At 37.8% G+C, this 11,793-nt stretch overlaps 1 protein-coding gene across 1 annotated transcript; it reads right to left on the reverse strand.

The window, feature by feature from the left end:
- Nucleotides 1-1,085: 1,085 nt before the first annotated feature.
- On the reverse strand, nt 1,086-1,685 carry LOC137407873 (uncharacterized). Its single transcript, XM_068094254.1, has one exon. The coding sequence runs from the start codon at nt 1,683-1,685 to the stop codon at nt 1,086-1,088; it is 600 nt and encodes a 199-aa protein (XP_067950355.1).
- Between the last annotated feature and the right edge of the window lie 10,108 nt (nt 1,686-11,793).

Raw genomic sequence — 11,793 nt, forward strand, 5'->3', positions numbered from 1 at the left:
AAACTGCAGACTTGTAGCACACCGTATGATAACGCCATGACCGTTATCCAAACTGGGCTTTCGATAGATCGACACTCATAACTCATCTTGTAATGCATATAAACAGCCAGTTTTTGCTGCAAACTTTAGCAAACATGAATCTGTGCAATGAGGTTTTATATGACTTGACTAAATATATTTATTTAAATACAAAAATGCATTCAAACTTAGCTTTTATTAAATTCTTTGGCCAAAATAAATTTTAGCTCAGATTGTAAGATTTGCAGATGTTAACTGCAAGTAAAATACGTATAGCAGCTTGCTGGTTTCAAGGCTGACCAGAGATAATAATGGAGCAGCGACATGGACTGGTGGCTGAGTCAACTTCAAAGGTTTTGTGAACTGTCCAGTTCATCCAAGGTTCCCCTTGCATAGCTTCCATTTGCCTTGCATCAAGGTTGTATGTGGCTCACAGAAAACTACATCCTCATAGTTCACCATGTAGTCTATTTCAGGATAATCATAAGCTGATAATTGTAGTCTTCAGTATCAGACTAGGGGTCTCCTATTGCATGTGATAGAGCTACTGCTAGCCCTGCTGGTAACCTGCTTGTAAAAATAGGGAGCAATGGGGACAGACCTCTAGCGCGATTTTAGGTCACTTACCCCCTGGCCACCTACCCCCTGGCCATATACCCCGGGTCATTTACCCCCTGGCCACCTACCAACTGGCCATATACCCCGGGTCATTTACCCCCTGGTCACACACCGCCCTAGGCTATATACCCCCAGGTCGCTTACCCCCAGGTCAATTACATAGCACATAATACAGTTTAACTTAAATCAGTTAATTTTTGGTTTAAATCACATGAACCACTTGCTAATTTGTCATGGTTTAATTAGTAGTTAATAATGAATAATTAAAAAGACACTTAAAAATAAATGCATTTATTTACAAACTAATCACAAAATTATATTTTAATGCAAACAGACATTAATTTACATGCATTTGTAAAACATGTTTATGTATGGACATTTATTTTTAGACCATCATGAAATTACATTTGAATATTGTGTGCTATACCGCATAAGAATTCAAGAATTGGTCAATTATCATAGTCCGCAACTATTGCCTGCAGTCTCGGTGATATAGCTTGACACTTTGGCCTTTGTGTTGGTGCTGGTTCACCAGCTATCATATGGGTGATGGCAACTTCATTTAGTGCTTGCTCTCTACGAAGTATGATCAAAAAATGCCAGAAGTTGGGATGGTGAGCACTGATGTTTGTTTGCATGTGTCTGTGCCATCTTTTAACATTATTGTTTGTGTGAGGCAAACTGTTAACAACTCTTTCGTGAATACTCCACATTGTGTGAGGAAATCTCGGTTCTTGTCGACCTCTACGTTGTTGTTGCCCAATGTACGCATCTTCAAAATAGTCCACAACTGGTTGGGCGACTTCAGGTATGTTATCTGGAAATGTCTCAATTGATTCCTTGATATCATTCACAGGCACGAATGCGAGAGCTGCCATGGAACGGATACACATATTTATATCTACATCATTCTGGTATTGGACCTGGAGTCCTTCATTTTGAACATACCTGTAGATTGCCTGCGATAAATGATAAAAGCATCCTTGTATTGTAGTATCGGGAAATACAGTGTGAAGAGCATTTTTAATAGCATTTTCATAGTCTATCATTATGGACGTGGGAGATAATTTCAGGTTCAATGCGTTCACCTGTCGAAAGAGATTTTCACATGTTGTTTGCTGTTTGTTGGGTAGTAAAGCATACATACAGCTTAAAATGTGATCTGCAGTAAGTGCATGGATTGTGAATAGCTGATAGAAGACACTTGAGGCAACCTTGAATGTACCATCGCAGAACTAGTGAGATGAAGTTTTGAGAACCTGGAGATTTCTGTGTGTCGAAAAGAGTAGTATACGGTTTTCATCATCACCTCCATCAAACAATAAAAAGTCTTCTTCACGTGATGTTACCTTGTATTCTTCAGGAATGACAATCTCTTCAGGGGTCTGGAGAACTGGGTGGGGGTTACCCGCATGCTGGCGATATCTGCGTATTGTTCTGCGTATAGTACGAATGGCTGAGATATGTGAAGAAGCTTGCTCGGATATATTTTTAAGTTCTTGAGTGATAATTTGTTGAGCAGTTTCCTCAGTGTCTAGTGCACGTCTTGTAACTGACTGACGCAGTTTCACCATTGTCTAAATTCCTTGCAAGTGCAATTTCAAAGAATCTAATCTATGATCATGGGTATTGCATTTAGGGGGTAATTGACCTGAGGGTAATTGACCTAGGGGTATATAGCCTAGTGGGTATGTGACCAGGGGGTAACTGACCAGGGGTATATGGCCGGGGGGGGGGGGGGTAAGTGGCCAGGGGTTAAGTGACCTGATACCCTCCAGCGCATCATCAGCTCTGGAAGAGGTAGGTGCTCGGTCAACTCTAATGTACCCTTTTATGTACAATTTATTTACTTGAAGTATTGTTGTTGTTAGCATTTTGGTAGTAAAAGTCTGTAAATATTAAGGCTCACCAAGTTCTTTTCTCATGAACTTTTAGCAATTTCGAATGTGTTTTTTTCACTGATGTTTCTACCAGATTAATGCTATTTTCCAATGTTATTGGGTTTCCTCCGTGATTAAAAGTATTATTAACCCTTAGTAGATCTGAAGATTTATAAATGCTTTGTTTAAAATTTAGGTGTCTGCTTGTGTCCGTCCGCGGTATGTCTTCCAAGCAGGTGAAGTACGTCGCTGTACACATATACAGTCATACCTCTCTGAACCTAATCTCCGACAACTGAAATTCTCTATCAACTGAATCAACTAGGCTGGTCTCTGTCATAGATTGAAATCTTTTTATTCTTTAGAAATGTACTACGTATATATAACTACTAATTATCAACCAGAATAATTACGATACAATCTGCATTACAATTTCGAGGCTAATATTTTAGAGAGTTTTACTTTGCGTTAAATATTGTTTGCTTGCTAATATCAACTAGTTTAACAATGCAGGAGATATCCAGTCAGAAGACATCCTTCTTCTAGATTAGATGCTCTAACAGTTATTCAATAGCAATTGATCTTCTTAAAAATTTTTAAAATTTGTATTTTTGTTTCTGCATGTATTATAAACATTGTGTGTTTATGTCACTTGTTTTTATATATTCGTAGCAATCAATTAAGTATCTTAATATAGCATAAAATTTCAGAGTTGCAGCATACCATATGATAATGACATGATCATTATTGAAATTGGGCTTTTGATGGATCGGGGCTCATAACTCATTTTTATTGCATATAAACAGCCGGTATTTGCTGCAAACTTTAGCAAACATTATTCTGTGCAATGAACTTTTATACGATTTTGTTAAAAATATTCATATAATCCACAAAAGTGCATTCAAATTTAAACATTTGAACATTTTTTTGAGCACAAGTTCTGAAAACCTTTATCTGAACGCTATGGCGCTCTATTTTCCAAATCTTCCTTTAAAGCGGCGCTTTATTAGAGGTGGTGTTCAAATAAAGGGTGGCGTTTTATTTTTTAACACTTCGTCAGAATGTTGAAAAGATAAATTGAACCCTTACACGGTCGAATCGATAATCGTCCATATTTTGCACTTTCCCCCTAGCGGCGCATCATTAACCCTTTTGGATGCGAGACATTTACTAACTTACCTCCAACTTATCGTAGATTGTTTAAGCTTGTCATACTCCAACACTATAAATAAATGTACACAAGGAAGCTGATACATGCACGCCTCTCCATACCAACTGATATCTATTGCTTGCAATTACCTATGATGATCTTATAGCCAGCGTTGCAATTTGTTGGAGGTTTCAAGAGTTTCATTTTAAATTTGAAGACATATCTTCGTTTTATATCTATAGTTAGCAATGTTGCGTGAAAAATGCTCAACGCCCTCATCGATATGTCTGCTAGAGTTGCAGCCAAAACGGGCTTTTTATGTGCAATGGAACAGGAGTTACGAGCGTTGATCCATTGTAAGCTGACTTCAGATTAACGCAATCATGCCATCTAATATACCCGGGTAATATACTATGAATTCGCAATTTTACATTTTTATAATGACAACAATCCATCAAATGCTACAAATATAAATTAAAGAACAAGTGACATCAATGAAACATAATTAAAATTATAAAAACAAAAATATTGGCATCGTTTGTTCAGCCAGTTGAGTTCTGATTGTCGCATCTGTTTGGAACCATATATTTTGCACCCACAACACAACAGAGTAAGACATGGTGAATCTTTTGATATCAAATAACTGTAATGTGAATTGTGCAAAAATTAGCAGTTGTTCCTTAAATGTCGCAACAATATTAAGACGCTACTGTAAAAACATTGAAGACAGACTTGATTCATTCAAGCACAGGCTATTATTTAATTATTTTAACAAACTGAGCAACCGTGTGTCACTCTAGCATATTCTTTACATAAAAGCTCAGAACAGGCTGCGTAACACGTGACAAGAACCAGCAGCTGCTCGAACCAGCAGCTGCTCGAACCAGCAGCTGCTCGAACCAGCAGCTGCTCGAACCAGCAGCTACTCGAACCAGCAGCTACTCAGCTGTGTTTACTTGAAAGCTCAGAACCGCAGGCTGCGCATGTGACAAGAAACAGTAGGTGATCGAAAGAGCAGCTACTCAGCTGTGTTTAAGCGTGCGAGTCCTAGTTATGAGAGCAACAATGAAACAACCTATCATATTGAAACGTTGATGAAAGCCTTTGACATGGGTGACCAAGAGACTTAAAATCTTGAGATCGCTGCTAATATCGAAATCTCGCCTAATACAACCCAACTTAGATTCTGAAAAACCATACATAATCAAGCCGAAAACAGGTAATACAAAAAATAAAACGCTGACAAATTTGAAGTTGGGTTTAGTAAAATGCATACTTATACTTGGTTTTTAACGTGCTCATTGTAACAGCGCGGTATGCTGCTCTAAGGTGGCTATGAACTCCTAAAGCCTAAAGATTTCTTGAGAGAGAGAGAGTGTCGGGTCTTATAAGCATTTATTAGCAAGACTATCATGAGTACTGACAGGTTAACAAGAGTAGCAATCATCACTCTAAAAAGTCAGCATTCCTTTATATAGTGTTGGTAGCATAATAGTCATTAATAATACTGTATAATGAGCCAAGCACAAGATACAAAAAGGACACAAATAATACGTAATACTATTATAATTTTGTTGCAGGCACAATGGTCAGACAAAGAAGGTTAACATTGACGCGGATGGCAACTGGGTGCTTTGCAAGATCGTGTCCAGGTGTAATGATGGATTCAGTGCAGTTATTATGTAAATGAGTGTCTTAAGAAATGAATACTAATAAAACGTATGTAGATCTGTACACAATCTTTTGAATGGAATAATAGCTGTCATATAGAGGAGATATCGCAATATTTCAATGTCGAGATACACATATCTCACACCTTCCTCCTTAGATGACGTTACAGTCGTAGATTCTCTTCGATAGGGGGTGGAAGTGTTTAGTTGTAGATCTGTTATGATTATTGGTAGATGTAGCGTAATGATGCTGTTGAAGGATTGTCTGTATAGTACTTGTTGAAGTGTCTGTATAATCACTGTTTGTGCGCGGCATGTCTGACATTGTACTGCATTTTTCGCGAATACCCAAACTCGTTTGTTACAGGATGTGCCTATGTGTATCTTGTCGATGGCTCACAAATTTTTATTTGCTGTCGGTTTCTCGTGTATATAGTGCAGTTCCTAGGAATAAAAAGAAAGACAGTGTACCAAAACCACAATAAAAAAAACATAAACAAACAATACATACTGTAAATAATATCTTAACTAAGTGAAGCCCTACCCTACTAGTCAGGCTTAATTGCTAAGGTTAAACAAAACAAAAATAATAAGCATATGTCCCATTTAGTTCTATTTACTCTTTTTTTATACAACAGTTTGCTCCCATCCACTGATAAAAATATCATATGGCAAGTGGATAGGCTTTAGCATAAAACAACTCTTAGGTCAAGTAGTTAAAAAATCAAGTGCTTGCTGCTACACAACCTAATTATAAAAGCAATTTATCATTTAGCTAGCCAGAGAGAATGTCAAATCCAGTCATGCAATCCTTGAATGAACTTAACTCAGTTCTGAGTAGTCTTGAAACTAAAGATTGTTATCGTCTGATTTACTAAAGGGCTGGGAGTTCACTGATACAGTAGTTCACTGATAGTTCACTGATAGTTCACTGATAGTTCACTGATAGTTCACTGATATTGGTCAGGTAAGTTGCAACTTGTCTGCATCTGTAGGTTGGTGTCCTAGATCATGCTGTTGAAGAAGGTGGGGAACCGAAACTGACAGCTAAATAAGCTTGCATTAAGAATTGTGTGCTCTCTACACACATGAATTATGAGGACCAATTTAGACTGAGATTTAACTCAGATTACTACATCTCCCAAATAATTAATCACAAGTAAGCCAATCTGTAGGAACCCAATCCGTATCTATGCAGACAGCCAAATTGACTGTTTCAAAATTAGTAAAATATTTTCCTTAATTGCTAAAATCAAGTTGTATCTATTTAATCATGTTCTGCCCTTTTCTAGTTTTATGCTGCAGCTCCCTTACTTTACTCATGTTTAATTTGACTCGCAATTAACTATAAATCATAATTAGCCACAACCTTTTTCTGCAAAGATAATAATTGTAAGTAAACACCTCATTGTCTCGCTGCCGTGAATAAATCTGGGAGCCATAATAAACCTATAATGAAGCCTTAGCATAACTGGTAAAAATAGTACTGATAAGCAATTTCGTTTTATTTTTAGCTTATTCTCCTGCTGATTCTATTTCTGCCACTACAGCCACTATTGCTGATTACACTAAAATTCAAAATTACAAATAACCTACTAACCTAACCTACTTAACCTTACTATTACTTTACTACTAAAATGTACCCCACTATTTTAGCAATCAATTCCACTACCAATACAACAACTAATTCATCACTAATTCTTGAGCTGTCAATAGCTACTTCTCTCTCCATAATTACAGTTGCCACTATCATATTAATCTACCGAATCTATGCAAGGGCGAAAATCGCAACCAAAAGCTTACAACTAATTCATTAATCACTTTAAGGCAGTTATCAAATGTTTCTGTCAAACATTATTATTAAATAGCATTTAGGCTATCACTATTTCTAATGCGTACTTATTAGCCACAAGTCTATTTAATTACTTAATTTCTAACTAATAACCATTTGTATACTTATGCATATTTTAAAGAAACTGTAATGACAATACTAGCACGCTAAGTGTTTCACAACTAGTGAAAGCCATATCATTACATTATTTAATTTCTGTGACCTAGTACATTAGCAAGTGTCTCGTGTTACAAGTTGGTCAAGGTAGTCGTCAGTTCGTGTCTGTCCATTTCCAAAAATCCTGAATATGTCACTATTCTAGTTTGTACAATTTCAATTTTGCAATGAAATGTCGTACTTTTATATTGCACAAGGTTAGGCTTGTAGAGTTGCAAGGTCAGACTATATGGTTCGTATGCTGCAGTGGTGGCTGGCAGCACACAAGGTGGTAACTTTAAAAATGGCAACAGCATGACCAGTTCGACATATCATTGGTGATTGTGCACAACACAAAGTAAGCAGGGAACAGAAGCTTAACATCAATAGCGTAGAATGTGGTGCTTTCAATTTAGCTCCCGAGCAAGAATGCAAATTAGGTGGTCTCGTTGGATGATGTGAATCTTTGCCACGGAGACTACACCCACTTTTTAATCTTTCTTCTGCATCACTAACACTACTACCACGTTCTGGGTGCACAGGGATGTCATTTTCATTCAGAAGTATGATATCATATACCTGTTGTAGACCTGCCTTTGGACTTGCCTTTGGATTATTACTCACCATTACTGGAGCATTGGGCTCTAGGAAGAAGCTGCCTAGAGCCCCGGGACTCTCGCTTGCTAAGCCTTCGATGCCTTCTTTACACACATTGGAAATATCTTCACCTACCTGTAATTTGGTCTCCACAACCTCTACTACAGCAACCTCAAATTTAGGATTCACTACCGTTTCAACTGAAGCATTCACTTCATCAACTGCAGGTAGTACTTCAACTATTTCAACTTTACCTGCATCAATATGGCATAGCTCTGTTTGGTCTTGTACTTGTTCAATAGCCATGTGGTCATAAATGACTGTAATATTATTGTCGCTTACCTGGTTAGGGTTGTATGAAGCGGTGGAGGCAAGAGGTGTTGCAGGTGTATCCTTGGGTACTGCAGCCAAGGCATAGGCTGCCTGAGGCTGATAAATAGGTGGCTGAGTTGTAAGTGTTTGTGGGGGTTGGATGGCTAACCTAGCCTGAAACCATTGAGGCATCTGACTCTGGCTGTTCCGCTGCCTGTCTCCAGACGGGTTACTAATATTCGACCTACCTTGTTGATCTGGGTGGTATCTGTTACGGTTAGGATTAGCATGTCTTGGTTGTGCATACATGTTACCCTTATCTTTTTGGTCACAGAATCTGGCGATGTGGTTTACCGATCAGCAAATAAAACATTCTCTAACTTGCCTATTGAACCTTGTATTTTGGCTTGGATGCCGTCTGGGCTGATTGCTGAAGTTAGCAGACACATCAGCAACCTTTTTGTTTACCACCAAAGCAGTTTCGACACTAACAGCTGCTTTTAAAATTTCAGAAAGAAATTTTCCCGGTATGCCCATAATCTTTTCTTTGATCTCAGGCCTCAAACCTGCTCTAAAATGTAACAAGATGTAGGGGTTCTCTTCCCCAGCGCTACCACTAGCAACTATCTTGCGGAATCTTTTGTAGTACTCCCGCACCATTTCGTTTCCAAACTGTCTTACTGCGGAAACTTCCATGGCTACTTGCTGCTCACCTTTTACAGCATCCAGTTTGCTTTTCATTAAAGATTTTACTGTACTATAGCTTACAGCGCTCCCTTCTGATTTCAAAATTTCCTTCAAATAAGTTGCAGCCAAATCTTTTAAGTACAGTTGCAAGATTAAAACATAGGATGCTCTTGGTACCTCATGTGAAAGGCAACAGGTCTCAAATTGCATAGCAAAACTATCAAAGTCATCATCCAAGCTCTTGGCTGAAAATCTTAAACCAAATTTCACCCATTCTTTGCGGTATTTTGCATTACATTTACTGCTTTCTAAATCAAAACTTACCTCTGAATCGCGATCATTTTGTCTCTCATGGTTCGTGGTCACATCTACCAACTGCGATACTCTTTGTGTTAGGAGCTTCATCATCTCCTCAATTCTGTCTGCTTTGCCGGTGGCTTCCCTCAAGGCTGTCTGTTGCTCATCAAGCGCCTCACCGACTCCCGCAAATCTTTCATTCATTTGCTCTCTCAGGTCTGGGTCTGCTATTGACGAGCCCAGAGCTTGCTCTGCCGGCTCATCTCCTCTAGCTCTCAGGGGGTTGCTCTCATGATCCTCCGACATCCTCTCGTTGCCTCGTCAATCCAAAACTTCTGACACCAATGTAACAGCGGAGTATGCTGCTCGAAGGTAGCTTTTGACTCCTAAGCCTAAAGATTTCTTGAGAGATAGTGTCGGGTCTTATAAGCATTTATTAGCAAGACTATCATGAATACTGACAGGTTAACAAGAGTAACAATCATCACTCTAAGAAGTCAGCATTCCTTTATATAGTGTTGGTAGCATAATAGTCATTAATAATACTGTATAATGAGCCAAGCACAAGATACAAAAAGGACACAAATAATAAGTAATACTATTATAATTTTGTTGCAGGCACAATGGTCAGACAAAGAAGGTTAACATTGACACGGATGGCAACTGGGTGCTTTGCAAGATCGTGTCCAGGTGTAATGATGGATTCAGCACAGTTATTATGTAAATGAGTGTCTTAAGAAATGAATACTAATAAAACGTATGTAGATCTGTACACAATCTTTTGAATGGAATAATAGCTGTCATATAGAGGAGATATCGCAATATTTCAATGTCGAGATAGACATATCTCACATTATGTTTAAGGTTGACTTGCAACAAAATTCACATTACAGTTATTTGATATGAAAAGATTTACCATGTCTTGCTCTGTTGTGTTGTAGGTACCAAATATGTGGAAATGTGATTACAAGCTCTTAAAAGCTCAAAAACGAAAAGCCGCCGTAGATTGGAATCTCTTTATTTCGATGACGTAGCCATGAAATTTGGTTATTGTCTTGTCAAGTGATGTTGAATTGAATTGAAATGAATGAATTGAAAGGCCAATAAAAAGTTCAATATAAAACTTATTGTAGCACTAGTTTTTGACAAACACTTCGGGTTTCACCAAAGACCCCGTATCAAATATAGATAGTCACTACTTTACAGTTTTGTTTCGGCATTATTCAATCGTCAAGTCGTAATCTAATCATGTGACCCAATACTTCGCAAATAATTTTTGCAGCAATTTTCGATTATCACAGGTGACCAACAGGCTCGTCATGATTATTAGACAATGATGTGTACTCCTTCGAGATAAGGCTAAAGTAAGGGTAAGTTATAAGATATCACTGCTAAAAGTGAGTAGTGACAGCACTACAATGACGATAAAATAGACGCGTAAGAACAATAGACATGGTTTTATTGAATGCGTGAAGTATACTTGTAAAAATATTTCGACAAATAAGGTTGCATGAAAGTGTAAATTGAAACCATCTCTCACAACTACATTACATTTGAGCTGTTTTGGAAAGGGAATCCAAACTACGGCGGTCTTGTGTGGCTGCGATTAACTGTTCGTTTTTTAGCTTTTAAGAGCTTGTAATCACATTCCCACATATTTGGCACATACAACGCAACAGAGTAAGACATGGTGAATCTTTTGATACCAAATAACTGTAATGTGAATTTTATTGCAAGTCAACCTACATGTATATTCATTCAAGTTGAATTCAAAGTTTGTCACGTTGCATCAAGTCTAGTTTACGGAATGCGTTGCTTTAACGTCTCTCACCCGCTGTTAGCTACCATGTCTGTCTCAAAGGTAAGAACTGTATAACACTACATACAGTACTGTACTCAGTAATGTTACCTTTCATTGCAAGTCAAAGCTACCAAATAGGAAACAAAAGTTATTATACTTTTTGCATTACTTTTTGATATTTACGCAAATGAAATTTCAACGGTTTTACCAGGCGTTTTGCATTAGATAATTTCCTTAGGTTCCTATGACCTTCTTTCTTAGCATGCATTGCTAAGATGCAAGTCAAGCGACAGACAGCAAGCCATGTAGGCCCAGGGTGCAATATAGGGAGCCTGTTGCGCCGCTTGGTCTGCACTAAGGAGAAAATGCTAAACAATGCACGTCAAAACAGTTCTATTATTGGACTGTAAAAGGCTCATCGTTATTCAATGTTGGCCGTATCTTAGGTGTTGATTTTTTTAAATTTTTATCACTTTAACACACTATTTGATCTCCATTGCTATTCGCAATAGTTATTAACATTGTATTTCTAACAATTATATACATATTATTATTAGGAATACCCACTGGGTCTGATTCAAATAGTATTGCATCAATTTTTTACAGAGTTGATTGTATTGGTGCAGTGAAAACTGAACACTGTTTGATGAAAGGTCAATTTTTTGCAGATCTCTCTCTTATCTAGATGACGATGATCTGAACCAACAAATAGGTCTTGTTGCGTTTAATGGAGCCGATGAGAAATGGTAAGCGAGTTTATTGTTGCATAGCTCAAT

Source organism: Watersipora subatra, chromosome 11 (assembly GCF_963576615.1).
Source record: "Watersipora subatra chromosome 11, tzWatSuba1.1, whole genome shotgun sequence".
In the NCBI taxonomy this organism is placed as follows: domain Eukaryota; kingdom Metazoa; phylum Bryozoa; class Gymnolaemata; order Cheilostomatida; family Watersiporidae; genus Watersipora; species Watersipora subatra.

Excerpts from the sequence above, each read along its gene's own strand:
- LOC137407873 (XM_068094254.1), bottom strand. The coding sequence starts at position 1,685 with ATGATAGACTATGAAAATGCTATTAAAAATGCTCTTCACACTGTATTT.